Genomic DNA, 17242 nt, shown 5'->3' with positions numbered 1-17242 from the left:
ACATACTAGACTAAGTGGGACCCGTTGGGTCCCATGTTCACACGGGAGGACTGGTTCCCCGACGCAATATTCCACCTCTCCACCAATTCCAATAATGGTGGCCATTGGGGAGGGGCTTTCTAGAGCACTGGTATGGGTTCTTGGGGTGGCAGCTCAGTCCATCAAGCCTAATGTGCTGGCAGCTCACTCACTGCTGGTGGGCTGGCAGTTGACTCATGGCTATTCCTTGAAATTCCATTTCAAGCAAGGCGCAAGGCCACCAAATTCAAATCAATTTTCCTACCGTTTCAAGCAGGGTGCAAGGCCACCAAATTCAAGCAATGTCTTACCACTTCGAGCAGGGTGCAAGGCCACCAAATTCAAGTGCAGTCTCATACCACTTCAAGCAGGGTGCAAGGCCACCGAATTCAAGTGCAGTTTCCAACCACTTCAAGCAGGGTGCAAGGCCACCGAATTAAAGTGCAGTTTCATACCACTTAAAGCAGGTTGCAAGGCCACCAAATTCAAGTGCAGTTTCATTCCACTTCAAGCAGGGTGCAAGGCCACCAAATTCAAGTGCAGTTTCATTCCATTTCAAGCAGGGTGCAAGTCCACCAAATTCAAATGCAGCTTCATACCATTTCATGCAGGGTGAAACCACCATAAAACCACACAAAACACCAAACTCACAGTTCAGTAGACATTCAGTGTGTTCAGTTGATTCACAGCTCAGACAGAGTTGTGACCTCTCCCTCTCCCATCATGCAGAGACTGAGCCACACCCACACTTCCGGATTTTATAACCCCTCCCACCGGAAAAGGATTGGCCTTTATGGCGTGATTGACAGGAGAGAGATTCTCAACATTTCTTAAACACTAAAAACATTTTATTTTTTATTGATGGGAATAATCCTCTGCACCTGCTGAGCGGAGGGGGACTGAGTAAGATGGCCAAAAATCACAGCCGTAAGTGGTAGTGTTTTATCTAAAATCAATATACAGTGCAAACAGGAAGATACCCAAAGTACCCAAACCACCATTTGCAGTAGTGCCTTTTAACTTCAAGCCAAAGCACCCAAACCACCATTTGCAGTAGTGCCTTTTAACTTCAAGCCAAAGCACCCAAACCACCATTTGCAGTAGTGCCTTTTAACTTCCAGCCAAAGCACCCAAACCACCATTTGTAGTGGTGCCTTTTAACTTCAAGCCGAAGCACCCGAACCACCATTTGCAGTCGAGCCTTTTAACTTCAAGCCAAAGCACCCGAACCACCATTTGCAGTAGTGCCTTTTAAAGCATGAGAGCTCATTTCATCACTTTTGCTGTTTTTCAACACACAAATGTACTTTCTCGCTATAAACATGGAATATGTGACCAAGCGAACAATATTCCTGTTATCTTCTGAAACATTCGTTATACGCATTACACAGTGTCCGAGGATGGACACCAAAATGAAAGTAGCTCCTGTTTCTTCCGGTACTTCTTTTTATGGAAGTAATTGTCCATACATAATAAGGGACTGCAGGTACACAATTTGATGGAAATATAGCTACTCAGGAGTCAGGCGCCCATAAATAAAATGTATTATTATTATTATTACAAAATGCTGGTGTTACGCGTGTGATGGTGGACACCAAATATATTCACTAATTGTGGCATGCAGCAGCTTTTACAGAATCTTGATATTAAGGTTACTTTTTTCTCATAATTTCATTATCTATTGAGTTCTTCAAACTAGAAAATGTTCAATCTCCTTGGGAAGTTCTTTGGTCTTAATTTACCATTGTGGTGTAATGGTGGTTACTCTAAAGTAGATTGGACACCGAGAGTAACCACTGTTACACTCTTTGAAATATAGTAATTCAGAGCACTTAATGCCAAATACATCAAAGGTTTTGCTTATTACTGTGAAACATGCCTCTGCAAAGCAAGAAACTTGAAAATGTTTTGAATTATAATGAAATTAATGCAGATATCGCCTCTTCATTTCATTGTGTCAAAGCATGTCACATTTTTGTTGTCCTAAAAATGGATATTTTTGAGATACAAACTGATTGAATCAGGGAATTAATTTAATTCCTAACTGGATTTTATCTCTACTATCTCGTGCACATTTGAGTAACAATCCCTGAGCAAATTAACATACTGTAGCGGTGCCTGCAAGCGCATGCAGATATCGAACCTGGCGTTCGGAAGCCGTGGTCACGTGACTCAGGAGGGGCTGTTGTTTTCGCATGGTTTTTCCTTTGCACGCGTCAGTTCAGTGCTGACCACCGATGTGGGCAGGCAGGTCTGATTAACCTGTATGCTGCAACTTGAGCTTTCTAATAAAGTTACGTTGAAAACTCCAGTAGTCGTTTCTCAGACCGCTTAAATACTACTTGAAACTGTGATATAACATTTTTAGTTCTGTGCTGAAATTTTTTTCCGGAAGTGGCGGCGCTGTGATACAGCTGCGGCTCGCCTGCAGTCTGTCTGTTTTTACTTTTTGTGTTGTTTTTTTTGTCTAGTTTAGTAATTTTTTGGGTTATTAGGTGGTGTTATGTGTGTGGGGGGAGGGTGAAACAGAGCTTTCTGTCTCTCCCTTCGGGGGAATGCGACTTTTTGTCGTATCCCCCTTCTCTTCCCCCGTCTGCGCTGAGGCCTAATGGCGGAGCTGGCGGCCTCCAACCTGCGACCGACCTCGAGGGTCCGGAGGTAGAGCCAGCCAGGACTCACCAACGCGAGGCTGGCCGTCTTCGAGCTGTGGCGACGTCCGGGTAGCGGCACGACTCGGCGCTCCGGTTAGGGCGGACGGCGCGGGGCTGAGACACTCCTGTGTGAGCGGCACGGCTACTGGCTGGAAGGCGCTCCCGTGTGAGCAGCCCGGTGCGGGGCTGAGACGCTGCCTTGTGGGCGGACCGGCTCCCGGCTGGAAGGTGCTCTCGTGGGGGCAGCCCAGTGCGGGGCTGAGACGCTGCCTTGTGGGCGGCCCGGTGCGGGGCGGAGACGGTGCTACGGCGGCTGAGGCGGCGTTCTGGCGGCGGCGACCTGGATCCGGGGCTCGGCCGCGGGCCAGTGGAGGACAATGTCGGGAGCTCGCAGGTCACAGGCTGGTGCCTGTTTTCCGGAGCACCCGTTGCAACAGGAGGGAAGAGACAGTAACTCTAAGACTTTTGCCTCCATCACAGTGAGGAGGTGTTTGGTGAACTCACTGTGGTGGATGTTAATTTGTGTTTATTGTGTTTTGTTATTATTACATGTATGGCTGCAGGCAACAGCATTTCGTTCAGACCGAAAGGTCTGAATGACAAATAAAGGATTCAATTCAATTCAATTCAATTCAAATCTCTCCAATATTGTAAAAATACATATATATGCTTTATACATATATAATGTGTATTTTTACAATACTGGAGAGTTTTCAGCATATATAAAAATATATATAATTGCCTTCATGGTTTATGTACATCATTTGAGAAATAAGATAAAGATAAAGAGAAAGAGAGCGTTGCTTTAAATCAAAGTTGCTTGTGATACATGAGGGAAACTTGAGATCTATTATCTCTATCTTGCCTCTCATACACAAACACGTAATATTCCACCTCTCCACCAATTCCAATATTGGTGGCCAGTGGGGGGGGGGGGGGTGGGGGGGCTTTCTGGAGCACTGGTATGGGTTCTTGGGGTGGCAGCTTAGTCCCTCAATCCTGATGTGCTGGCAGCTCACTCATGGCTGGTAGGCTGGCAGTTGACTCATGGCTATTCCTTGAAATTCCATTTCAAGCAAGTTGCAAGGCCACCAAATTCAAATCCATTTTCCTACCATTTCAAGCATATATATATATATGAAAGAGTTAGTTATTAATTGATTGTTGTCATAATTAAGTTTTCCTGTTGTAAAAGGCCAATTGTAATCCATGATGGGATTTGGACAACTCCCATCGTGACAAGGGTTTTTTTTAACCTAAGTTGAATAGTTCACAGCTCTCTTGAAAAACAACTCCATATTTGGAGGTGGATGATGGTTTTTGTACATTACATCATTCAATTGGTTTTATATCTGTACATATATAAACTCGCATTTTCTGGTATTTCTGTGTGTGTGCTGCTGGAGATTCAGACGTAAAACTGGTGCCTCTGGGTCTCTAGGTCTACACCCGTCATACGTTAAATTAAAGCTTTGTATGGTCTTAAGAATTTGTACTTTGTTTATCTTTTTAAGTGAACTTTTTCAGATGGATGTAGAGATAGATAGATAGATAGATAGATAGATAGATAGATAGATAGATAGATAGATAGATAGATAGATAGATAGATAGATATCCCTCTCTCTCTCTCTATAGAGATCTCTATCTATATCTCTATTGAGATCTCGATAGAGATAGAGAGATATACAGTATATTAAGGTATATCAGTGCATATTGTATGTTAGAGCAAAACTGCAGGAAAGATGGGGGTGGGGAGGAAGGAAGGGAGGGAAATGGGCAGAAACAGACAGATTAAGCAGGTAGGGAAACATTTATAAAGAAAATTAACAAAATGATGAATTTGGTAGATGAGCTATGTCACACACAGATACTGTTCCCCCGCAACACTGATTGCACTGCTAGAGGCATAACGGAAGTCGGATCGGGTTTCCCAAAATGACGGAGGTTCCGCTCCGTTGCGTACTACACATCAGTCCATTGGATATTGCAAAAGTGGTTCATCTTAGCCTTCTATGATCTTTGGTCCCAACCTTACCCCACCCCCATGGTCCACAGCCGAGGAGGGGCCAATGGCACTAAGACAATGGGCACTGATTATGTCCTTGTATGATGACGACTGGAATTATGAGAGTACTGAAGACTGAGACTTGACTGCTTATCTCCTTTCTTATTTGGTTAAGACTGCGGCGCCTCGCATCAGGAGGGTAGTACTCCCGATCCTGGGACCGGGGGTTTAGGCATCTATAGAGACTGCCCTCAATGCACTCGAGGGGTTGAACCATTTGACTGACCACGCCTGTTTGAGGCAACAATGAGGATAATTGATGCATCCAATCCCAGGCCAGGGGGGTGGGGCTAAGGGGCATCTGTCAAGAAACAAACTGTTTATGGCCCTCCTCCAAGCTGGAGTGGATAAACAACAGACTTCCCACTAGCACCCTCTATACCCTTTGGAAAATACATTGTGAGAAAAAGGGGAATCATGGGCAGAATTAAGAAAACCCGGTCCAAGACGAGAGCCCCCGGGGATGGACTTCGCTGGTTAACCTAGACTAGGGGTGTGGTCAGGGTCTCCAGCAGATATTCTTGGCTAAGGTCCAAGGCCCAACCCAAAGTATTATCTTTTTGAGTATTCAGTGGCACGCCGGCCACAGTGACATCCCAGAAAAGTCTTGAAACACGATTCTCACCGCTGAGGTTCCCCGGACCAAACAGGAGGCCCAGCGGGTCATTGGCCTTTTAGGGTATTGGCGAAAGCACATCCCCCAGCTTACCATGCTGCTTCACCTGCTCTACCACATGACCCGGAAAAAGGCCATCTTTGAATGGGGCGCTGACCAGCAGGCATCCTTTGAGATGGCAAAGAGGGTGGTGGAACAGATGCTCTTGCTTACGTTATTGTGGGAGAATATCCCTTTTGAATTGCAGGTTCCAGCGACCGCTCATGAAGAGGAGTGGAGTCTGTGGGAAAAGCATGACGGATGTCGGGCGCCTCTCGGCTTCTGAGCAAAGACATTGCCTGATCCTGCCGTATGATATTCGCCCTTTGAACAACAGTTGTTTGCATGTTATCTGGCCTTCCTTGCTACCGAACAGCTTACGGTGAGTGGGATAGTGGTTATGTGCCCTCACCTACCTATTATGACCTGGGTTAAGGCTGCCGACCTCTCCAATAAGGAGGGACGTGCACAGTGCTCCTCTATTGCAAAATGGAATTAGTACATCTCTGATACCTCTTCAGTTTGCTTCAGTCACTATTGATAAACATTGATGCTGAGTGTTCAGTAAACATCAGATAAGAAACCAAAACAAACTGAACTTTCAGAAAACATCCAAATATTCTCGAAGTGTAGAAGTGACTTCAGTTCAGAAAGAATGTGTCTTATCTCAATTTCAAAACAAAACAAGGCCTTGATCTTCAGTCACCCTTGGCTGCTTTCCAAAACTTAGCAGAACTTGCTTCTAATACTTTTTCCAGACTCTTTTATCAGAGCCTGTAATTTTAAAAAACAGGACGTTCGTCAAAATTTCACAGCATCTTATTAAGAAGGTGTTCTAAATTAAAGCGTTCCAGCTTTCAAATTCACAGCATAATGCAATAGCTGTTTTACTCACGATTTCTTGGTGATGTTTTCAACCTTCAGATAAGTCGCGTGTCTGCCCATTAACCTAATGGTCAGGTAGATTCTAAATCTATAAGCCAATCTCTGGCTGAGATCTATTTTATTCTTGCTGTTAGGCCACGGGGGAGGTGACCTTTTACCAGGTCACCTCCCCCGTGGCCTAACAGCAAGGATCGGGCGGCCTTTCGCGGAGTCGCGCCCGGGGCTTCAGCGGCGGGCGCAGCGTGGACTCTCGGCGTGGAGCGGGCGAGCCCTCGCTGGGGCTCGCCGGAGGGGAGCGCTCCGTTTCGCTGGCCCACGGCAGCCGGCAACCTGCAGAGCTCCAGCTGGCGCGGCGCGAACTGGCTGCGCCGCGAACTTTAAATCTACGACCGCCGGCCTGCGGCCTACACCAGCCTGAAGCCGCGGTCTCCGGTGGGGAGGAGCCGATTCTGGACTTACCTTGACTTTTACCTTGTCCTTTTACCATCTGGACACCCGCAGCAACGGCGGAAGGTTGAGGTCCCGACCACGGGGGTAAATGGAAGAGGACTGGCTAATTTTTGTGCCTTCCACCAGTGATGATTGCTGTGGTAGATGTTTGTGTTAAATTTTTATCGTGTATTGTTTGTTCTTTCTCATTGTACCGCTGCTGACAAATTCATTTCACTTGCACTTTATGTGCAATGTGACGAATAAAACTGATTGTATTGTATTGTATTCAGTTCCTCTGAAAAGGATCCAGTCTTCAATTCCTCTTCTGGAACTAATTCATCTGGCAGTAATCTCTCTCTAGCGATCCAGCCCAATCTTCTGCCCCTCTTCTATGGGTCCAATCATCTACCTCCTGTCTGTAAGGTAGCTTTGGACTAGATGTAGTGGCAGAATATTATATCGTTCAAGGAATTTTCCTCTAGTCACTATGATTAAAGACAAGGGTAAGGAGATAATTTCTTTACGTATCCTCGAGCTCTCCGTGAGACATTCATTGCAGTCGAAAGATAAATCTCCCAAACAGTCTCTTGATTAATAATGTATTTATTGTCGTAGTAAAAGCAGTGAGATATTCATCCAAACTTCTTCTTGTTTAAGTACATTTTGATCTTACTCGTAGTCAAACTCGTGCATGGTCGAAAGCTGTGCCTTCCCCATGCCTCCTCCGAACTAAACTAACAACTCGCGGGTCTGCGTGATAATCCCAGCCACCAACACGCCTCCGACTACGTAATAAATCCTACCCATATAATTACAGGCAGATAAAATGTAAAGGTAACTGGTTATAAATATAACCTACTGAGTTAAGTTAAATGGCTACTACAGAACTGTCCTTCAAAGTGACGTATGAGGCACTCCATGAGTCACTCCAGCTTATTGTGTCTATCTTCGGTTTAAACCAGCATCTGCAGTTCCTTCCTACATAAACTGTGACTTAAACCCGTTTACTCTTCAAATAATGCGTGTCCTAGCTATTTTAAGCATTATTTTAATTCCAGATAGCCAGTCGTTGCCATTGTTTACTGTGTCGAGAATAATAAAACTTGCCAGGTTAGTCAGGCATATCACAGAGCAGGCATTTCTTCATCCAATCAGAAATCTTCTTTATTATAGATTCCTAATCAGTGAATATATTCAAGAACACGGTTAGATTGATATAATTTAGGAGTTTGGAACTGAAGGGGATTTAAAATACAGCATGAGCCACGGAGCCTCCGCTATGGGAGACCCGACCTTTTCTTTGTCGGGTCTCCGTTGTCGTTGGGGCTGCAACGAGGAGCGGCCTCCAACAGGAAGACCGGGGGCTGTGGTGCCGACTACTCACCTCACCGTCGCGGAGCTGGCCGAGTCCAGAGCGGGTGAAGCGGTGGTGGACGCTGCTGCGACCCGACCCCCGGAGGTTCGGAGGCTGCAACTGCGGGTTTGGCGGGCGGCACCGGGAGCCCGCGGGTCCCTGGAGGGAGACCGCTTTTCAGGGCTTCCGCAACGGCGACTTCTCCCGCCCGAGTTGCGGGGTTGAAGAGCACCTGGAGCGGGGCTTTACACCATCGCCCCGCGCGGCTTGGAATGGCCGCGGGACTGCGAGCGCCCGCCGGGGGCTCTAACACCAAGAACCCGGTGTGCGACCTTGCATCACCCGGCGTGGCTTTAATGGCTGCGGGACAATTCGCCATCGCCTGCCGGGGGCTTTGACTTTGACTTTGACTCTGACATGGGGGGGGGAGATTGCAGTGGAGAGATAAGTTTTTTTGGCCTCCCATCACAGCGATGTGATGGATGTTCATGTAAATTATGTTGTGTCTTGGGTCTATTTGTTTGTAATGTATGGCTGCAGAAACGACATTTCGTTTGGACCTCAAGGGGTCCAAATGACAATAAATTGAATTGTATTGTATTGTGTATGGAAGAGCAGGCGGAAATAACTATATAAACGACATTTCATCTTATTTGTGACAGTATTCATTTTCACGGCCCTTCTTCACACTCCACCTCCTGCCCACCAAAGAACAGTTGCATCTTCTGATGTCCGAAGCCAATTATTTTCGGGGTTTTAAATATTGTAAGCATCTCTGCAGTTGGTAAGCAGTTGGTACCTTGTTCATTATTTTTCAAATTATCGGTGAAGCGGCTGCCTCAGAGAGCTAGACTCAAGTTCGATCCTGACGTCGGCTGTTCTGTGTGCGGAATTTGCACGTTCACTCTGTGATCGGGTAAACCCACCGGATTATCCGCTTTTTCCCAAATGTCAAAGACGTCCGTTTTCACGTAGGATCTCTATAAAGTAAACTTAATTAGAAACGTAAACACAATAAAACATTATAACAGCACCTATTTATTTAATAACATATTCGGTGGCTCTTAAAAGTACCGTTTAGGTCAAGCAAAGTTTGTTGCTGTCATTACATGTACACTTTGCTGGGGTGGCTGGTTTTCTTGGGCGGCAGCAAAGCCTGGATGTTGGGTAAAGCTCCACCCTGGGGGGTGGAGATCCCACTAAACAGCTTGTTGAGCTCCTCGTCGTTGCGGATGGTGAGCGGCAGGGAGCGAGGGATGATCCTGGTCTTTTTATCGCGGGCCGCGTTGCCCGGCAATTTCAAGATCACAGTTGTCAGGTACTTGAGCACCAAAGATCCTAGAGTATCTTTGTTGAGCACTGCCGCAAAATAAACTGGAGCGCCAGCGCCAATCGCTTAGCATTGTGACACTTCCGTAAGAATTGATGGATTCGATCAACCGGCGAGAGGAACGGGTGTTAGCGCCGGCTGCCAGTTTTACCACATTCAGGCATCTGTATTTCACTCCTCAGAAACGTTATTGAATTTGAAAACCACTGTCGAAGCTCATTTTATATCTTCCCAATAGGTAGAAAAAGGAGCCATTTCATTGGTCAATAATTTTTTCTTTTTGTTTCCCATTGACTTTCCATTGCAGTGTAAAACGAATCCAAGTGTCAGCCAATGGAAATAGAGATCTTACCCATTCCTAATTAGCATAACGTATCATCCTAAGAAGTGGTGCAAATATTTTCTGATAAAATCCCTGTTTTGTGTTTGATTGGATGCGCGTGTATAGCCCGGCGGCTGCACAGACAAATATTTAATCTATAAACTCATTGTATTATTGAATTTATTATTCAAAAATTGAATTATCTTTTTTCTTTGTTGTGTGTGTTTAATCTCCCCAATTATTGATTTGATCGATTCCCCGCCCGGCGAGTGAAAAAAAAAAATAAGAGTAAAAATTAAGATTCCATTACTGAGGTAAAACTTCATCAGAAATCATATTATGTATAGAATAATCTGACATGTTGTGAAAGACGCGTTACGTAATGGATGTATTCAGATTCTGAAATAATTGATATACGTATTTTCAGCAAAACGAAGTTTTGTTCATCTCCAACATTTGTTATTTGTAAAAGTATGTGTTTTACTCCAGCGGGATTTGGGAGCAGACTGCATCAGACGTTGTTTATATTTATATATTTAATGAGAGGAGACCGAGATCGTTGAGCTGCCTTGACTCTGCAGCGTCCGGCAAACCCAGTTAAGTGGCGGCAGCAGCTGGAAACATTTCACTCCCGCGAAGCGAGTCAGACGCACTGAGATCAAAGGGGGGAAAGGTTTTAAATACAACCATGACTGACATTGTACGCGCCAAACGTATTCAGGGGAAAAACAAGCCCCCGAAGATGCCTAAAAAAGCCTCCGTGTCCAAGTTAATCTTGCAGGCTGTGGCGGCAACGAAGGAGCGTCGCGGGCTCTCGCTGGTCAGTGTAAAGAAGATGCTGTCGGGCAACGGCTACGATGTGGCAAAGAACAACTCTCGAATCAACCATGCGGTCAGGACCCTGGTGAACAATGGTTCGTTAGTGAATGTATCGGGCATGGGCGCCTCCGGCTCCTTCAAAGTTAACAAGGAGCAGAAAGACGAGGTACAACAGGTGGCGAGAAAAGAGCTTGTATCTGGCGCCGCGGTCAGCAAACAACCGAGGGGCAAACGTGCGACCAAGAGACCCGCCCCCGCCAAGAAACCCAAAAAGAAATGGGCGTATCGGCGGACGATGAAGGATGGCGCGCGCGGGAAAATGGCGAAAGACGGCAGAAAACTGAATAATGCCCCGGGAAGAAAAGCAGCCAGGATAGGCGCGAAGGGAAAGCGCCAACGGGCAAAGCCAAAGAAGCCAACCAGACCGCCGAAAGCAAGAAAACCTTTGGCTGAGACATCGGACTCCGTGAAAGAAAACCAAGCTGGTTCGGAGCAGCAAGAGAGCACCTGAGTGAAGGTAGACCATTTGTTACCGATGACTCTTTTCAGTCACAACAAATATTTAATCAAAAGGCCAAAACGATTGTATGTTTAATTTGGGATGCTGCATAGAGGGGGATTAGAAATTAAATTATTAACAATTAAATAAAAAGTAATTACGGTACAATAGACAATAGGTGCAGGAGTAGGCCATGCGGCCGTTCGAGCCAGTACCGCCATTCAATGTGATCATGGCTGATCAGTACCTCGTTCACGCCGTCTGCCCATATCCCTTGACTCCATTGCACAGATTCACAACTTTGGGTGAAAAACTGCCAACTTTTCTGTGGAAACAGTCATTTAAAATGTTGATTGGGAAATAGCAGGAGATTTGAACTTTAACCCATTCATAACAATTGTTCATTCAGTCTTTGCCACATCTATTGTACTTGCTGCCTTTGTGCTTCCGTTTAGGGAGGTGCTGCTGAAGAAATCTTCTAGAGTTGCTGTAAGTGGAGCAGTGTGGCACAAGGTGCCAATCAATTGTATCCTATGAAAAAAAACAAAAAGTGTTGCTGACACTGGAGGTCTTGCAGCCTCTGGAGAACATGGATAAGTGAGAGTTCTGGTTGGGAACCTTCTTCAGACCATTCAAGGAAGGATACCCTCAAACCATTCAGAGCATCTTTCCCTGAATGGTTTCAGATGAGTGAAAAAGTATTCCAGCACTCTTGATTTGTGGTCCTACAAATTGTTGAAGAGCTTTAGAATCAACCTGTTTAGAAACATAGGTGCAGGAGTAGACCATTGGGACCTTCGAGCTAGCACCACTATTCAATATGACCATGGCTGATCTTCCAACATCAGTACCCCGTTCCTGCTTTATCCCCCATACCCCTTGATTCTGTTTGCCCTAAGAGCTATATCTAACTCTTGAAAACATCCAGTCAATTGGCCTCCACTCCCCTCTGGCAGAGAATCCCACAGATTCACTACTCTGGGAGAAAAAGGTTTTGCTCATAGAAAATAGGTGCAGAAGTAGACCATTCAGCCCTTTGTGCCAGCACAGCCATTCAATATGATCATGGCTGGTCATACAGAATCAGTACCCTGTTCCTGCTCTCTCCCCATATCCCTTGATTCTGTTAGCCCTAAGAGCTAAATCTAACTCTTAAACATCCAGTGAATTGGCCTCCATTGCCTTCTGTGACAGAGAATTCCACAGATTTACACGTCTCTGGATGAAAAGCTTTTTCCTCGTCTCAGTTAGTCCCATAAACTCCTTCACCTCAATGATTAGATTCCAGTGAATAAGTTGCTCCCAGATTTCCACGATCAACGTATTTCCCTCCTGATCCCATGTAAGGCTGGGCATTGGAGCTGGATGTCAGGGGCTTGTGTATGTACGTACAAACCTCACCCACACTCCCGGTTTGCAGTCGCTAAACCGCTCCCACCTCTTAGTGTTCCTATAAATATACCTCAATCCCCTTGTGACTATACCAGGTTTCTGCCGAGTATTTGCTGTAATTGATAAATCAGAAACTATTCTTGTCTCCGTTGCAAGGATAACATAGAAACATAAAAAATAGGTGCAGGAGTAGGCCATTCGGACTTTCGAGCCTGCACCGCCATTCAATATGATCATGGCTGATCATCCAACTCATCACAGTCCTAAATAGCATACCCCTTATTCTTAAATTGTGGGCTCTGGTTATGGACTCCCCCAACATCGGGAATATGTATCCTGCCTCTGGCGTGTCCAATACTTTAATAATCTTATATGTTTAAGGAAGAAACCCTCTCATCCTAAATTCCAGTGTATACAAGCCCAGTCGCTCCATTCTTTCAACATATGACAGTCCCGCCATCACGGGAATTAACCTCGTGAACCTACGCTGCACTCCCTCAATAGCATGAATGTCCTTCCTCAAATTTGGAGACCAAAACTGCACACAATCCTCCAGGAATGGTCTCACCAGGACCCTGTACAACTGCAGAAGGGCCTCTTTGCTCCTTTACTCAACCCCTCTTGTTATAAAGGCCAACATGCCATTAGCTTCTCTTCACTGCCTGCTGCACCTGCATGCTTACTTTCAGTGACTGATGTACAAGGACACCCAGATCTCGTTGTACTTCCCCTTTTCCTAACTTGACACCATTCAGATAATAATCTGCCTTCCTGTTCATGCAAACAAAGTGGATAACCTCACATTTATCCACATTAAACTGCATCTGCCCACTTACCCAACCTGCCCAAGTCACCCTGCATCATCATAGCATCCTCCTCACAGTTCACACTGCCACCCAGCTTTGTGTCATCTGTAAATTTGCCAATGTTACTTTTAAATGCTTCATCTAAATCAATGTTTATTGTAAGTAGCTGCTGTCCCAGCACCGAGCCTTGCGGTAGCCCAATAGTCACTGCCTGCCATTCTGAAAGAGACCCGTTAATCCGTACACGTTCTTTTCTGCCAACTAATTTTCTATCCCTGTCAGTACCCTACCCCCAATACCATGTGCTCTAATTTTGCCCACTAATCTCCTATGTGGGTACTTATCAAAGGCTTTCTGAAAGTCCAGGTAGACTACATCCACTGGCACTCCCTTGTCCATTTTCCGAGTTACATCCTCAAAAACTTCCAGAAGATTAGTCAAGCATGATTTTCCCTTAGTAAATCCATGCTCTCTCGGACTGGTTTATACTCCAGTCCCTCCTCAAAACTGCTTTTCTACTCTCAAATTGAAAGAACATGTTTGCAATCACATTTCAGTTGCAACCTTCATTGGATCTATTCCCAATCAACTAACTTTAAAATGGTAGGGTACAAATGCTGGAGTAACGCAGTATTTCAGGCAGCATCTCTGGAGAATATGCAGAGGTAATGTTTCGGGTCGGAACCTTCTTCAGAGTCTGAAGAATGGTTTCCACCTGAAACATCACCTATCCATGTTCTCCAGAGAAGCTGTCTGATCTCAGTTACTCCAGCACACTGCGTCCTTTTGTGTATTAAACAGCATCTACAGTTCCTTGTTTCTAGCTTTAAAATGTTCTCATGCAAACAAATGCAACAGCCGGTATCTTCAGCAATTTCCAAAATAAAAGCAGTTGAATAAATTTACAGTGATGTCTTTGGTAATGTTGGTTTGGTGGTGAATGCACTTTTGACTGTGAGAACTCTCCTGTTTAAATGATTCAATAAACGGATGTTCAAAACTGTTATTAGCACCTTACATAATTCCAGAGGAAAGAGACTCACATCAGACATTGACTTCAGTTGCTTTTATTTCATGTTGTATAAATGTCTTGAGGCTAGAGCATAATAAATCATGTTCTGTTGGATGTCATACATACTTTTAAATACATCGTCACAAGCCTCTAGACCGAACAGCAATCTTCTACCACCACTCTGCTTCCTTCCTTGGTAAATTTTATATTTAAGACTTGCTTATGATTTTGCAATTGCTTGCAGACATTTATATTGTTACTATCTTGCTTATTTTTCATATGCACTTTATGTATTGCATGTGTAGTTATTTGTGTATGTTTATCTGGTTCTATATGCCTACCATCCTGCTGCAAACAATATTTTATTTGGACCTGTAACTTGACAATAAATTCAATTTGACGTAAATTAAATAACATTATCATCACATGGATTTCCAATGTTCACAGAGAAGGTTCTACATTAGAAACATAGATAGAAACATAGAAAATAGGTGCAAGAGTAGGCCATTCGGCCCTTCGAGCCTGCACTGCCATTCAATATGATCATGGCTGATCATCCAACTCAGTATTCTGTACCTGCCTTCTCTCCATACATTATTTGTGACTTTAGTGCGGAGACAGCAACATCAACAGTTGAAGAGAAGGTGATTGCAAATAAATAATTATCTGCAGCCAATTACCTTGCCAACTAAGCCATATGTTTGAATGAAATTATTCAAATGAGAAATAACTAAACAATCGAACCATGGTGTTACACTTCAAGATTTTGTGACAGAAAGAAATGCAGAAAGAAATTAAGAAGATTCTGGAGTGTGCAATATATTCAGTGTAGGAGCCATTAAGCTTAAGTCAGTATATTATAGCCATGTCTAATATTTTCATCTGTCTGTACTTTTGTAGGTGGGATTTGATACATAGAGGGTTGTGTCTGCTTTGGAGGAGACTAGCGCACTCAGATTTGAGTTTTAGCTTGCTCGAAGGATGTGAAGACTAACAGATTTTACCACAATCTCATGATCACACGAGACACGGGACGCCACACTCTTATAAGAAGACACTCTTATATGATTTATATGCCATGAATGGAACAGCTATTGAGAATGGAAAGTTATGAGTTATTTCTTTGTTATGTATTATTTTAGTAAAGACCAATTAATCAAGAAGCAACGTCTGGAGAATTTGTTTTTGCTATCACAAGAGTTTGGTGAGTGCGTAAATTATAGCTGCATCACATTCTCGAGAAGTAATGGTTATCGAAGATGTACTTTGAGAAGGCATAGAAACCGCCATTACATTCAGAATCGTACAAAAATACGATTCTAATTTTAGCTCGCAGGATAGCAGAAAAAATCTAAAAATCAATCAAATGTTCAGATTAAAACTGTTCCAATTAACGTCATTTAAAGTATTTTAAGTCCATTTAATGCAATTCAAATTTCTGAATTTGACAGTTTCATTTGTAGGCTTTAAAATTCAAATCGGCCAACTGCCAACAGTAAACTGTTTGTGGAGTAACTGGACATTTCATTTACTAAAACACATGGAAACATACCTGAACGCTGCAGATTAAGCCAATCAGAAAGCTGTATCCTAGCTACATTTCAACCAATAAGATTAAAGAATAGTGATGATGACGTTGTAGATGCTCCAATAGCACAGCATCCCACAGATGGTCAGAGACACTTGGATTGTGCGTGTTAAGACGTCATGGGAAGATGGTCTGACTTTAAAACGCAAAAATAACGGATACAATCGTTAATTAGTGTACTATTTCAGTTTATTACTGGACGGCTTATGCCTTAATCGTTTGATGTTTAAGTTATGGCACTACTAATTAATTGCTACGTTTCGGATACTTATGATTCCTTCTAAATCATTCCCCTCTGACCTTAAACCAATTAGGCTGTGGGCCGAGGAGCTTTATTCTACTGTTTCGTGACCCAAGTCACCAAACTACATGAAATTTTCACATATTGTGTAAAAAAATTATATAAATCACCCCTGAAACTCGTCATGAACAAGACTTGCACATTTTTGATTAAATTAGAGAAAAACCGGAAACATTTCGGGTAATTTCCAATCAAAGCACGTTTAACATTGAGTTGTCTGCCAGTTGGCCAATCACGCGCTTTGCTTCAGGCTAGCACACAAAATGGCTGAGGGTGCCTCTACAGATGCCTGTTTTACTGGAGATTCCGATTTGTTGTTCTGTGGAATACATGTCGTGGAAACTTGCAGCAGGGTAATTGCATTTAGTGAGAAAAGCATTAAAAAAGGCTGAAGAATGTGCTGCTAAGTGGATAGAGGTGGAAGAAAGCCTTGAAAGCAAAGTCGCTGCTGAGGTGCTGGAACACAAAGAAGACTGCCAGGAATCAACTGTAACTGAAAGGTAAGATCTAAAGTCTGAATTTATGAAAATCTATCTGTATGGACTTTAATTAATTTAATTGCACCCTTTTATAATGTGAATAAATTCATTCACTTATTCATTCACTCATTCATTCATGAAGTTGAGGGCCTAATCTATATGTATCCATAACACAGTCAATTAAACATTGTCACTAATGTCAGCTTGATGTAGAGTAATAAGTCTTTAACAGCTAATCTCGGAGCTGCCTGCGATAACTTACCGGGAAAAAGTGCTCCGACCGCGGGGCCTAGGTACCCACAGTATAGTGAAGCCGCAGTCTCAATTAAGAAGCGGCCGATTCGCGAACGCGGAACCGCGGATCATCTCCGCGGGTGGAGGGGGGGGGGGGTAGGCTGTACATAGCAAAGATTATAGAGGAGCAAGATAAACCACTCGACGAAAAAGCTGCAGTACGGTCATGGACTCATGGGTAATTTGTTGCGTGCCATTTTGGGAATCATAGATATTAGGGTTTTTTTTTAATGGGCTTCTGTCATGGCGCCCACATCTACCAGCATAGCGAGCCGTTCTGCTATAGTGCTAGAATCGCCAATGTTAGCGATTCAAGCACTTTATAGCAGTGCTTCTTCAG

The 17242-nt window shown here is 44.1% G+C and overlaps 1 protein-coding gene across 2 annotated transcripts; it reads left to right on the top strand.

Annotated features, from left to right (window-relative positions):
* Positions 1–10323: 10323 nt before the first annotated feature.
* LOC116989743 (histone H1.1-like) lies at positions 10324–15401 on the top strand. 2 transcript variants are annotated; one of them, XM_033047337.1, is made up of 2 exons: positions 10324–11048; positions 15141–15401. In XM_033047337.1, exon 1 carries the CDS (start codon positions 10401–10403, stop codon positions 11040–11042), a length of 642 nt encoding a protein of 213 aa, XP_032903228.1. In that variant the 5' UTR covers positions 10324–10400; the 3' UTR covers positions 11043–11048; positions 15141–15401. The 2 variants fall into 2 exon arrangements, with proteins under 2 accessions (XP_032903228.1, XP_032903229.1); XM_033047338.1 differs by lacking the exon at positions 15141–15401 and adding an exon at positions 11486–11547.
* Positions 15402–17242: the final 1841 nt, after the last annotated feature.

The sequence above is a fragment of the Amblyraja radiata genome, chromosome 29, assembly GCF_010909765.2.
Source record: "Amblyraja radiata isolate CabotCenter1 chromosome 29, sAmbRad1.1.pri, whole genome shotgun sequence".
In the NCBI taxonomy this organism is placed as follows: Eukaryota; Metazoa; Chordata; class Chondrichthyes; order Rajiformes; family Rajidae; genus Amblyraja; species Amblyraja radiata.
Note: the sequence above shows the minus strand (reverse complement) of the source record. Positions and strands in the feature narration are given on the sequence as shown.

What these genes read in the sequence shown, in the direction of transcription:
- LOC116989743 (XM_033047337.1), top strand. Translation starts at nt 10,401, where the DNA reads ATGACTGACATTGTACGCGCCAAACGTATTCAGGGGAAAAACAAGCCC.